At 33.3% G+C, this 13,456-nt stretch overlaps 1 protein-coding gene across 1 annotated transcript in view; it reads right to left on the reverse strand.

The window, feature by feature from the left end:
• Positions 1 to 13,456, reverse strand: part of LOC145678825 (synaptic vesicle glycoprotein 2B-like) — an 88,539-nt gene that overhangs the window by 53,143 nt on the left and 21,940 nt on the right. Inside the window, exons 4-5 of the mRNA XM_081749371.1 lie at positions 9,647 to 9,809; positions 5,284 to 5,405 (exon numbers count right to left, since the gene is read on the reverse strand). Coding sequence (XP_081605497.1) covers positions 5,284 to 5,405; positions 9,647 to 9,809 — 285 coding nt within the window. The remainder of the gene's footprint in view (positions 1 to 5,283; positions 5,406 to 9,646; positions 9,810 to 13,456) is intronic.

Here is a 13,456-nt window from a genome sequence, read left to right on the forward strand (position 1 = left end):
GTATTTCCTGATGTTTGTACACAATATATCTTACCCTTAAGATGATTTTTTTTTGTTTCGTCTGCTCTTGTTGACCTTTCTTATTTTTATGTGTAACTCTTTCTACAAACGATCTGGTTCAAAACACACATAGCTACTGACACATGCATATAAATTAATTATATTAATCTTAATAACCTAAATAGTGGCCCCGCGTAGCGTAGTCGCTAACCGGTGGGGGCACTCGGTCGAAAAATTGTAAAAAGAAAACGTACCCCTGAATGAGGTTTTCCTCATTCACACCAGGCAAATGCCGGGGTGGTACCTAACTTATAGGTCCCAGGCTGCTTCCTTCCTTCCCCAATCCTTTCTTCCTTCCCTCTCCCCGGATAGTGTGATCCCCGAGGGACATCATCCCTGAAACATGACGGGCTAAATGCCCTTAGATCCGAAAGCCCAGAAATCTAAATCTCCCTTCAATAACCCAAATCTCTGGCGCAAGTATTAAGGATGAACTGCTCATTGAGAATATGCATTGTAATGTCATCAGGAATTCATTTAAAAAATAGTTTGGTTAATGTATTTTGTGAAAACCATATCCGACCAAGTGTCTTTACAGAGTGTAAGAAATCGTATGGCAAACTGTCGCCTAAGCGATCTTTGTTTCCTTTCAGTAGAAAGAAAACTTGTAATGAATATTGCTGTAGAGAATGTGGTAAAATTATTCGATGTTGGACATAACACTCAACGCAATGTACTCCATTAAAGTGCAGGTATAAAAGTTTATTGTAAGCTTGTCCGTACCATGTGATCAGCCCTTCACAGGCCCGTATCCAGCCCGGTGAAAGTTAGGAAAGGGGCGATCCAAAAATATTATAGTTCATCTCCACATTATAGTTCATTTGCAAGCCTGTGAAAATTTTAGAGGGGGTTAGTAAAAATTTAGGGGGGCGGTCCCCCTCGACCCTCCTGGATACGAGCCTGGCCCTTCATAGTTTAAAATACATTGTTGTTTCTGTGGATCATGATGAAGTTTTGTTAATTGCTATTTACATCTTTATCCAATTTATAATTATTTTATTTTTTTTCAACTTGAGTTTCAATTTCAAAGATTTCTGTGTAAGGTATGATCAAACAATTATGCTGTCGAATTCCCCTATTCTTTTAGTAACATAAATATTTGCTGTTGCATATAGAGATCACGTCAAAAAAATCTAATGTGCACAAATTAAGGATATACGAGAGAAAATATAAATGATTTATATTTTTTGTCTCTTGCTTTTTTTGTAATAAATGCTTCAAAGATAAAAATATTTACAATAGCCTATTTTATTCTTGTTTTACTTTACTTACTTATTGTGTATTTTATGATATTAACGAAAGGTAGAGTATTATCTGTTAGTCTGTGTTGTTTGAACCTTCTTTTATTTATATGCATTCATGTGCATTCTTGGAGGGAGAGAAGGTAAAGCTGTCTTGAACTTCATCGACTACACAGTACACACTGTTATTATTGTTTTAAAAAACTGGAAGTTGAGGTGGTGTGTCTGCTACGCGGAATTCGGTAGGTCGAGCATATAGCCACGAACTCCCGCAGCCCATCCTAAGTTCTGCATTTCCTCAGTCTCACCAGGCGAATGCCAGAATTGTACCTTCTATAAGGCCAAGACAGCTGTTTTCCACATCCTTGTCCTTCCCCTATTTCGGTCTGAGCCTTGGCTAACTAAAGAGTTTAAAGATTGAAACTTAATTATTGTCCAAAAAATGTCTACATTGCCCAGTTCTTATTTTCATTGTCCGCCCACCTAGCAACTAGGTCCGCCTTTTTCCGCCCACCCCATCAAACGTTTCTGACGCCGTCCCTGAAGGATGTTCATAGCATACAAAACAAAATGTACGAGCAGGGCCGGATTTAGCATTTTGGCGCCCCTAGGCCCAATAATTTTTTCCGCCCCTTAGTCTGGTTGAAGTTACTTTCCTAAAAACCTTTATTAACTAATTATATCAGGCCTATATGTTAATTGCTTAAACATCACTCCACGATGCAATTTTATCATTGCAAGTTTTTTGAGGAATTTACTTGGTTCTGGGCTTAACAAAATACCGTTAATGTATTAACAAAAGATGGTTTTGTTCAATTTAGCCATTTGAGCAAATAAATAAAAAAAACTGTAGTAACAAAGTAAGTGTTAAATAAGTAAAAAAAAAAAAATATATATCCCGTGTTTGAGATCAATGTTGTAACGAAGTTGATGCATAATGTTGAAAAATAGTTTAACTTTACCAACAATTATTTGTTCCAATGAACTTCAAAATCAGAATGCTTTATTAGTCTGATTTTTTTAATCAATTCAAAAAATATGTTAAATTATGGCTATTTATTTTTATTTCTAGATATTTTTAATTTTTTTTCTCTCGGCCGTGCGCCCCCTGGGAGCTTGCGCCCATAGGCCCGGGCCTATTGGGAAATCCGGCCCTGTATACGAGTAAGAACATCAGTGGTAAGTAGGATAAGAGTAAATTATACTATGTCAGTCAGGGTATGTAGAACAAAAATAAATTAAACATCTGAGACACTCTATGGTAATGAACGTATTAAAACAAAATTACATTTAAAGCGAGGTTTATTTCATTGTTTTTAGTTTCTTTACTATGTAGTAACATTTAAACCATAAACCTATAATATACTCAATTGGAGTAATTCAATGTTATTTCTCATATACTTTAGTTTCATATTTAATTGTTAATGATCGAAAGACCGTGATTTTATTTCATGAACAACTCTGTCTTCTTATACACATAGGAGTTAACACATTGTTCTCTTGTGAAAAAAAAAATGTGAAACATGTAAAAATAAACAGTTGACCCCCAAATAAATGCACTATTTTTTAACCGCATATATTGCTTTTATAATACTATTTTTTTTTTAACAATACATTCTCTCTACTCGGAGATTAGTATGATACACAATTCAACAAAACTTTTTAAAAAAAGTGTTACTATTAAAATTTTAAATAATTAATTCCCAAATATTTTAACAATATTTTCTACTACATTGGCTTGCACATTCGAGCGTGCTTATCAGAGGCGGATTTACAAGGTAAAAACTGGGGTGGCGGCAGCCAGACCCTAGACCATGATAAGTACTACAAGAGTTTACTATACACTTTCAAAAATATACAAATAGTAGCTTAAACTAACAAAAAATTTTAATCATCCTCTCATGTGCCGGTATAATTATAATAGCTTAAATTAATTTTTGTCATTCAAAAACTGGGGAAGGCCCCACGGTCTCGAGCTACATCCGCCACTGGTGCTTATTCATGCAAGTCAATTTAACGGGAACGAAACCGTTGAAAGAATTATTTTATTTTACAATAAAAACTAACATGAACTTCGTTTATTTGTTAATAAATTGTGAGTTAAAAAAGGATTCTTTCCTGTTGAACTTTGGTGTGAATTGATAATTTAACTAAGACGGGAACAATTAGTTACTTAAAATAGAAGCATTGGGTGAAATTAATTCTCATTAATAAACACGTGATAGTATGGAAACCAATATTATAGAACATTTTTGTCAAAATATTTGGGAATTCAATTTTTTTTTATTTTGATCATAAAACAAGTTTATTTATTTCTTTATTTTAGTTTTTGTTGAATTATGTACCGATTAGCTTCCAAATAGAGAAAATATACACGTCTGGTCAAAAAACTTAGACTGCCTTCCAGAGACTAAATCTGAAAAAATGAGTTATGGCTATTTATTTTTATTTCTAGATTCTCACGAATTTCCTTTAGATCTAACTGTTTTTCCCTGTATACTTGCCACAGTGAGGGTTGGAAATTAAACGATAATATTACAGTATACATTTGATAATTTCGTTGTACACACACACACACACACACACATATATATATATACAATAAAAACTATTACAGTAATTTTGAGTCACAAATTTGATACATTATTTATATATTTAATCTAGAACGATTAAATGATGGATTGAAGTTGGGGAAATATCATAACTACAAACAGACTATCTCTAATTTGAAAAATATTCGTATAATTAATAGTAAAAGTAAATGAAATTTTTAAGTTTTAAGTCCCTCGGTAATGCCGGTTAGGCTAAAGGAGATAGTGGTGATGAGAAATGAATTAAATGGTGTAATGAAGAAATTTGGAGGAAACGGAAAAAATCCGAGAAAACCCACGCACACAGTGTTTGCCCACCACAAAGATCACTTGGCGCGAGTTGGGATCGAATCAAGGACACCATGCACCAGAGGGGAACGCTCTACCACTAAGCCACCGCGGCCCCTTAATAGTGTCTCAAGTAACACCATTTACTGACAATCCAGAATCACTAGCAACACCTCAGTTTTTGCTCCATTAGAAGAATTGTTGGAAGCTATAATTTTAATTAATAATTAAATTTATTCTTCATTCCGCTATTAAATTGCATTCACAACATTTTTGCTTTTACATCTTTTACATTTTGTGCTATTCATTTCTGAAGTTGAAAAGTGTTTCAAGTAACTCCGCTTGACGATGCGTAAACAAAATTGTTCCGTGTGTTTAATAGTATACACAATACTTGCTCCCCATGCTTATGTGATGTGAGTTGCAGTCCCTATGAACTCTAATAAGATTTTATGCCTAACTGGCATAACTGTGGGACGTAAAACTCAAAAATTTCAATAAATTTCTAATAAGATTTTTTAAATTAAGTATTGAAATCATTCTAGGATCAAATGCTGTAAACATAAATTTTTAGTAGGTCGCATAGGTAGCTCTACGGGGCATAACGATGATTAGTCATTGAATATCCATTATCTTTAGAATTTCTAAAGATGAAGTTTAACGTAAACTATCACAGTTTTAAGTTTATTGATATATTTAGAAAAGAAAAATAAGTATAAGTAACAGTTCAAGTATATTTCACAAATGTATACATATATACCTTTTCAAGTATTAATTATTTGAGTATGTTAATTAAGTCACGTTTGTAATGATTTATAAATATGCTCTTTCATTTACTACGTTCAATTTTTAATTGTACTATTTCGATGTTTCCTGCGACCTTCCTTGGCAGATGTGTGCAAATTACATTCAACTTTGTTGGGGGGAGATGTCAGAAACGTCGAAACAGTACAGTTAATAGTACGATATCATAAGTATTAGATGCAGTAAAAAGAGCACGATTACACATTATTTTCATACACACTATGATATGTATATTTAACTGTATAGCAACGTAATATTGATAATTATATAGGCTTTATAGTACATACTACATGAATTACCTGGAAGTGAGGTGACACCTGCAGCTACAAATATACCCATCCAGACTAGAGCTCTGGCACGATTCTCTGTGGAAAGAAACTCTCCAAGATATGCAAAGTTAACAGAAGAAGGACCACTGATACTGGAAAACAAATGCAATTTCGACATTAAGCTTTGTTTTGAATTTATGCTAAGTATAATAATATTACGAATGGTATGTGCATCATCGTTAGAATAGAGTAAAACACCAATAGACACAATCTACTTAGTAGCTATTATTTATATATACAGTACATAAGTAAAAAGAAAAAAATATACCTGTTCTATCATATTATTATTGGCAACTAAAACATACATTTTAGAGTTAACATTTTTTTCTACTTCTCGAAGAGTACACATGAGAATTTCCCTCTAGTACATCATTTTTCGTTCGGCTCGATGGCTATCTATTGTTCGACACATACAGTCAAGCATATATATAAACCTAGGTATAATCTTTAGACAATCTTATAGATAAATAAAAATTAAAGTTTGAATCATAAGTTTGTCTTATATGTCTTTAACCAACTGTGTACTGCCGTCTTGACAATAGAATAATAAAGATTTAATCATAAGTTTGTTATATGTTCTTAACCATACTGTGTAATGTGTCGTCTTAACAGTAGCGTAATGAAGATTTAATCGTAAGTTTGGGTTATATATCCTTAACCATTCTGTGTACTGTTGTCTTGACAGTACTGTAATAAACATTTAACTATAAGTTTTGTTATATGTCTTTCACCATACTGTGTATTGTTGTCTTGACAGTAGCGCATTAAAAATCTTGGCGCTGTCATATGCCAGGATCAATTCTATCGATAGATGGCGTAGTTATCGTTATTATTATTATTATTATTATTATTATTATTATTATTATTATTATTATTATTATTATTATTATTATTATTATTATTATTATTAAGTATTAAGTATTCTACCTTCTAGCAGGTCCTAGAACTAATGAGTTTTTATTTTTTATTTTCATTTTTAATTTTAAGTTTGGACCTGGAAATATTTTTTTCGTGTTTCTCCATTTTCACCTTTCTCTTTCAGCTCCCAATGTTCTTTTCTATTCTTCAAATCATTAATCAGTTATGTTCTCCTCCTTCCTACTTCTCGCTTTCCTTCCATCTTCCCTTCCATAGCGATATAAAGCTGTATCCAATCTAATTGGCATTCCTACGAAGGGTGCTGGCTAAATGAGTCCTCTTCTCTCCTACTCGTTTTTAAGCATCTTCGTTTGTTACTCTCTCTGTTCATTTTATCTTCTCCACCTCCTCCAACACCACATTTCGAAGCTCTCTAAATATTTCTTCCCTAACTTCCGTAATGTTTATGTCTCTAAATCATACAGTCCAATACTCCATACATAGGGCTTGCTCAGCTTCTTATTTAGTTCAATATTTCATACTGATCGTATAGTATCAATTTCCACCTTTTCAAAAACATTTTTTTTTCTCCCAATTTATTTGAAACCTATGCATAAAGATTTACACTTACTCATTTTGATAATTTTGTTCAGCTCAACAAGATCTCTCGTTTCGTATATGTTGCATTCTCAGACTACATGCTAATTAATACTGTGAGATAATTATGTAGATATTAAAATTTGGTGAAATCCAGGATGTAACCACTGCAGCACTGCAGCACCTCATATAGCTTTGGAGCACTGAAGTTACATGAGGTGTGGATCTATACTTCAGTATTGTGATACGCCATGTATCTAGTAAATGCTCCATTGAGTGTTTGAATTACGATTTCGTGAGGTAATGTCCAAGACATCCATTTCGTATATAATTAACCAGGTATAACTGGGGAAAATATTACATTAATATGAGTGTATAGTTTCAACAACTGTTATCTTAAGCTTAACATCCCCATCTTGTTTTCCACCCCAAGAAACGCAAGGTCTTGCTTCCTAAATAAGAATATCACAAAATGTAAGTTTGGGTATAATCCTGAGTATATTTGCACAAATAAAAATATAAACTGAACTAAAATATTTAAAAAAAATTCAAATAACATAATATTCTTTACTTATTTTAATTACTAAGAGAATCCACTATTGATGATGCCGTGCTATTTTTTAAATAGTTTCCTTTGTGCTTTTGCATTTGCACTATCTTGCGTTAATAGTCGTTTATCTATGGATTATCTTCTTCAACGTTATTTGAAGCAAATTCAAATCAGAAAACCTTTCAACCCTCGTAAGTTTTATGAGAAATTATTTTTCAGCGAAACTTACATAAGAAGGCATAGTTAATATATTATACCATAATTCTGGAATGTGATTACCTATTCCAGCTGTGACTATTTTTACACAACTCATAGAAAAAAAATATCTTCTTCTTCACCTCAACCATAAGTTGGTGGGCAACATGGACATTTTAAAACTTTTCTCTCCCTTGGGAGAACTGTGTTATACTTTGATAAGGTCTCTTCTTCGTAACTGCATCTAGATATTCTATCCTTGGCCTTCCACTTCCTTGTTTTCTTTCTGCTTTTTCTTCTATCAGCACATGATCCAATCGGAGTGCCGAATAAGATTGCCAAGTATGCTCTTTCTTCTTTTTCCTATTATCTTCATGATTTGTCGTCCTTTATTAGCTTCTTCTAGTACGTCTTCATTCCTTTTCCTTTCGGTCCATGATATGCGCAGTATTCTGCATCAACACTACATTTCAAATGATTGCAGTTTGGATATTTCAGTTTTTCTCAGTGTCCACGTCTCTGATCCGTAAAGCGCTACGCTCCACACCAGAGTCTTAATAAATCATTTTCAAACGTCCAAGGACACATTTCTTGATGTTAGTAGTTCTCTTTTCTTATTGAATGCTTGTTTAGCCTGCGCTATTGTTAAACTTACGTCTTTTTCACTTCTTCCGTCCGAGGATATTAGACTTCCTAAATAGGGGAGCTTCTTAACGTCTTCAATTATCTCTCCAGCTAGCCACACATTTGGCCCTTCCTGTCCTGCTCTTCTGCACTTTATCACTTTGGTTTTCTTCTTATTTATCTTCATTTTGCATGTTTTATTTTCAGTTGGTTGTTCAAGTTTGAAAGTGCTTTCTGCAAGTCCTTTTCGTTCTCTGCTATCAGTGCTACGTCATTAGCAAACCTTATTGTGCTGAAAACCTGTCCATTTCCTTTTACGGTTCTGTTGTTTTTATCAAAGAATTCTTTCATAGCCTTAGAAGCCAACACACCTTATTGTGGACTTTTGCACCATAGTAGTTTAGTCACTAGTTGTTGGTCACTGTATTCACAATCACGGATGAATATAAAATTAAGGCAGGAAGAAAACCAATTACTCTCAGTTGTTTGACAATTGCGTGTGACCCCGAAACAACTTGAAGCTTATTTAAAATAGAACTTGAGAAGGTAATAGATTCAAAATAATTGAACTCGTTGATTACTGTTTTAACGTTTAGATTCTAAATAGTTTATTTCTATTAATTTTAATTCTAATTAATTTCTATTATTTCTATTAAATAATGATTAAAGATAATTTCGAAATTCTATACTTTTCTGAATAATTTAATTCATAGTTTTTGAAAAAAAATAACAGCGTTTGTTGCTTTGAATCAAAGAGTTTTTTAAACTTGTTTTGACAGAAGTTTATTTGCATACTATATTGAACCTAGATATTATTTTCATTGTCAGAAAACGAAGGCACTCAGTGGAAAATGAGGAATAAAAACACACAAGGAAGGTCTTCTCATCTTTTTAGATCATTATTTTTATTTAATTACTCATTCTAAAATGTTTCCTCTTCAAGATATCTTTCTTCATTACCTTTACATCGAAACTGAAGAACATCCATAAGAGTGTCGAAAGCTTTCGGTAAATTGAAATCAACAACAAAGGCAATAATAACAGAACTTCACGAAAATAAAATAGTTCTTTGTCCGCCAATTACATTACATTATTTCATTTTTCCACATTTGTCCAATGTGAAATTTTAGGTTTCGACTCATATAGTCTCGATGTTGAAAAATAAGTGAAATGAAATCTTTCAGTTTTACGTTTCAGAGTTATGATCTTCAGCCTAAAGAAAATGGATAATGAATTAAAGTGAATGATTATGAAAGAGAAGCTGGAATGAGAATGTAGAATAAAACGGAGAAATTCCGAGAAAACCCATGATTACAATGCTTTCCACCTCAAACTTACATGATCTGGGATCGAACTGGGGTTTTTTTCGCTCCAAAGATTAGAGCTCCATAAAATACACAATCTATATTCCGCCCAACTTCGCTCTGCATATTCTACCTTACTTCAAAGTATTTAATTGCTCTTTCAAATCATTAAATACTTAATAAATAACTAGCTAAAAATACTTACAAAAAGCCATTGAAAAATCTCAGAATAAGTAACTGCCAAAAAGTTTGTGATAAACTCGAGATAACTCCGCAAACAAAATCTCCAAATAATGATGCAGCTAACACCTTTCTTCGTCCAACAGTATCTGCTAGAAATCCCCACAAATAAGCACTAGCTATCATTCCTAAAAAAATAAATAAATAATAAAAAATAAAAGAAATAAAAAAAGAAATAAAAATAAAAATAGAATAAAATCAAAAATATAAACTTATAGTAAGAGACAGTAAATAAACAAATGAATAAATAAGAATTAATTGTCACATGTAAGGTTTCATGTATAATGCCCACATTGCAACCTCGTTTAATGTGATAGAATAACCTTACGAGTCTACTATATAAATTGTATTTGTAAACATTTGAGCAGCAGGTGCTCTTAGATTGGGAAATGTTATGCATACGGCACAGTTTATAGTTAGCTGAGAAGAGGCAGTAGCCAGGGGGGGGGGCGTCCGAACCCTCTCTCCCTTCGAAACCAGAAATGAAAAAAAAAATGGGAAGGATGATACAAAAAGAAACGAGATAAGGAAGAATCAGTATTAAAAACAAAAAGCTACTGTAAACTTTTGGTTACTCTTTCTTATGAGAAGATTTGTATTTGTATTCTCTTGCGATACATGGTGGCGAATGAGCGGGATATCCTGGAAAAGTCAGGGAATTTGAAATTTCTAGAAAAGTTGCGGAATTCTCAGAATTTCTGCTACTAGTCATGGAAATTTCAAGCTTTCGAAAGCATAGTGCCATTCTGTAAGTGTGGACATTTTTTATTATAATTTTTCGTCATTGTTTCTCCGCGGTATCAAACATGTTATTTCAGAAACAGTTTTGTACTGCTCCTATAACCTGTCATTTGGAACAGACAGTAGTTGACGGAATAATGAAAACAGAAAAGTTACGTGGAAAGAAAGTTTTGTTAACATTTGATTCAACACAGAAAGGAACGCAGATATTGTAAACTATTTTACAAGACATTATTGAATATGAACTTTTTATAATAGTGGATATGTACTTTTTTATATAATAGTTGAGATCATAACGAAAGGAAAATTGTTTTATTTGAATGAACAAAGGAAGGAACGAAAATATTGTAAAATCTTGTTCAATACTTTTGTATATTCTTTTACTCGAGATTTCTTCATAGTTTGTTATTAAAATACTTACTAACATATCCTCATTTTATTGTTCTAACAAACCAATATATTAATTGCCAGTAAAATAGTTTAGATTGATCGAGCTCCTAGTGTGATAACCACAGTATTTCGTGTCATGCCCCCCTTCCCCCCATTACGAAATCCTGGCTAAACGAACCAATATATGTTGCCAGTAAAATAGTTTAGAATGATCGAGCCCCTGGTGTGATGACTACAGTATTTCATGTCACGGACCGCTCCCTCCCTCTTTACGAAATCCTGGCTACGTGCCTGGCTGAGAATGATCTCTGTATTTGTGTAATAATAATGAAAGCATATTGAAATAAACAAGCTATGAACTTTCCAACTGGATCGGAAATAAATATAATATGTGGTCGATATTGATGGAAGTAATAGATAATGAATTACTGAATTGCATGAGATGAATTATGATTAACATATACTGATGTTATGTTATATCAGCGCTTAAAAGTATTATTCTGCGTTAATTATTTGATTTACAAACGTGTTTTATTGTTGTGTATCTACGTTATCGAAATCAATCTCTAGAATATTTTTATGTTGCTTACTCTGAACCAATGAACTCTTATTTACTGCTCACTAACTACTATTACTTCTGCTTCGCTTTGTCATGGTTTCCAGTTGTTTCCATAGATCTCAAAGAAGAATGGACACTCTCTATATTTTGACAATGAATCTGAAGCAGTCTTACAATAACTCTTCTAAAATTTTATTAACGTAACTTAAAATCCAAACCAAAGTTTATATCACATGGGAAAGAATGGTCTATTACATACATTATAGGCTGCATCTGACTTCAAAGATAAGAAAGAAACCAGAAATCGTCCTATAGGAATAAAACACATGATCTTGAAACGTACGGTACAATTTGCTTGGATTCACTAAACTGTTAGCTAATAGCAATGTTGCAAGCCTTCTTTTCTCGCCAGTCAAATCTGGTCCATTTCATTTTCTTTAAGTAACATTAAGTTATAAACAACGCATTTTAAATAATCTTTTAAGCATTATTCGAACTGATATCTGATGGCGTTAGTATTGTTTAGAATTTTGTAAGGCCTAAGTACTACTCGAGTAAGTACAAACCTAGTAACTCTGTCATACTGTTTCAATAAATTCTTGCCACGAGCACTATGGAAAGATCATCCCTTTTAACTGGAGAATAGCGTTGTGGTATTACACGCTACTCACTGTACACGTAAATACTTTCCTCCATGTATTTACAAGTAGTATTTGTATAACTTTTAGGAATATCTCTGCCACTGTTAGGAGATAAGAATCACCGGTAGGAGTATCTGTGTCATTATTAGGCGACGAGTGTCAGTACTGGAAGAATCAGTTTCATTGTTAGGAGATGAATGTCACTACTAGAAGTATCTGTGTCATTGTTAAGAGATGTCATTATTAGCAGACGCGGACCAAGGGCCGGGCAAACAGTTAGGGGGCGCCAAAACAAGCCTCAAAAAGTAAATTTTATAACGTGTTTTCCACTGACTTTTTTTGCTTTATTTTCTTGTAAAGTAGCGTTAATTATACCATCTTTTTCCATTTCACCATGGAAGAAGAGAGTTTTATAGTACTAAGGGGGCTGTATAGACAAATGGAGACATGGCCTGTAGAAGAAAGAGTGGAGAGGGAGTTGGTATTGTTTATAGCGGGCCAGGTTCTTTGTAAACTTTTCCCAGACAATGAATGTTATTGGATTTTATATATTTTACTCTTTTAAAGTAGTAGTGGAGAGGAAACGGTATATATACTTACTTTTGATTTCTCAGAAACGACACCGCCGTGCCAAATTGTCGGCTTTTGTTGCAAGTAGTGTCTAGGAAATGTTACACTTTTATCACAACACGAGTAACCTCCAGGACATATGAATGCTTTTCAAGATTGGATAGAATTGAGATCAAGGCTTCGCCTGGGTAAAACCATAGACTGAAAATCAAAGAATCATAAAGAATGTGGTTCAACGTTGGAGAGAAGTTTTTCGGCGAATAGTTCTAATAATTGAGTTTCTTGCTTCACAGAACTTAGCATTTCATGGGAAGACTGACAAACTCTACTCTAGAGACAAGGGAAATTTCATGAAATTGACTGAATTCATAGCAAAATTTGATTTAGTGATGGCAGAACACTTACACATGATCACTTCAAGAGAAACTTATCTTACTTATCTAGAAAAAGGAATACAGAATGAAACTATCGAGTTGCTGGGGTCAAAGATAAAAGAGAAAATTTTGAAAGAAATACAAGAATGGACGTATTACTCGATTATCTTAGATTGTACTCGTGATGTAAGCCCCAAAGAGCAGTTGTCATTTTTAATTCGTTATGTGAGTTGCGAATCAGGAAAAGAACCCCGTATACATGAACATTTTTTGGAATTTATCCCTAGTGACTCTTCGACATTGGAAGCATTAACAGACATACTTCTCATACAACTTGAAGAAATGAAGATATATGCGTGGACAAGGAATGACAACGCAGTCAATATGAAGGAAAACACACTGAAGTTCAAAAAAAGGATATTGGACATGGACCCTCGTGCATTCTTCGTACCATGTAGCTCACATTCTCTTAATCTTGTCGTAAATGACGCTGCCTGATT

The sequence above is a fragment of the Thermobia domestica genome, chromosome 2 (assembly GCF_964235325.1).
Source record: "Thermobia domestica chromosome 2, izTheDome1.hap1.1, whole genome shotgun sequence".
Lineage (NCBI taxonomy): Eukaryota > Metazoa > Arthropoda > Insecta > Zygentoma > Lepismatidae > Thermobia > Thermobia domestica.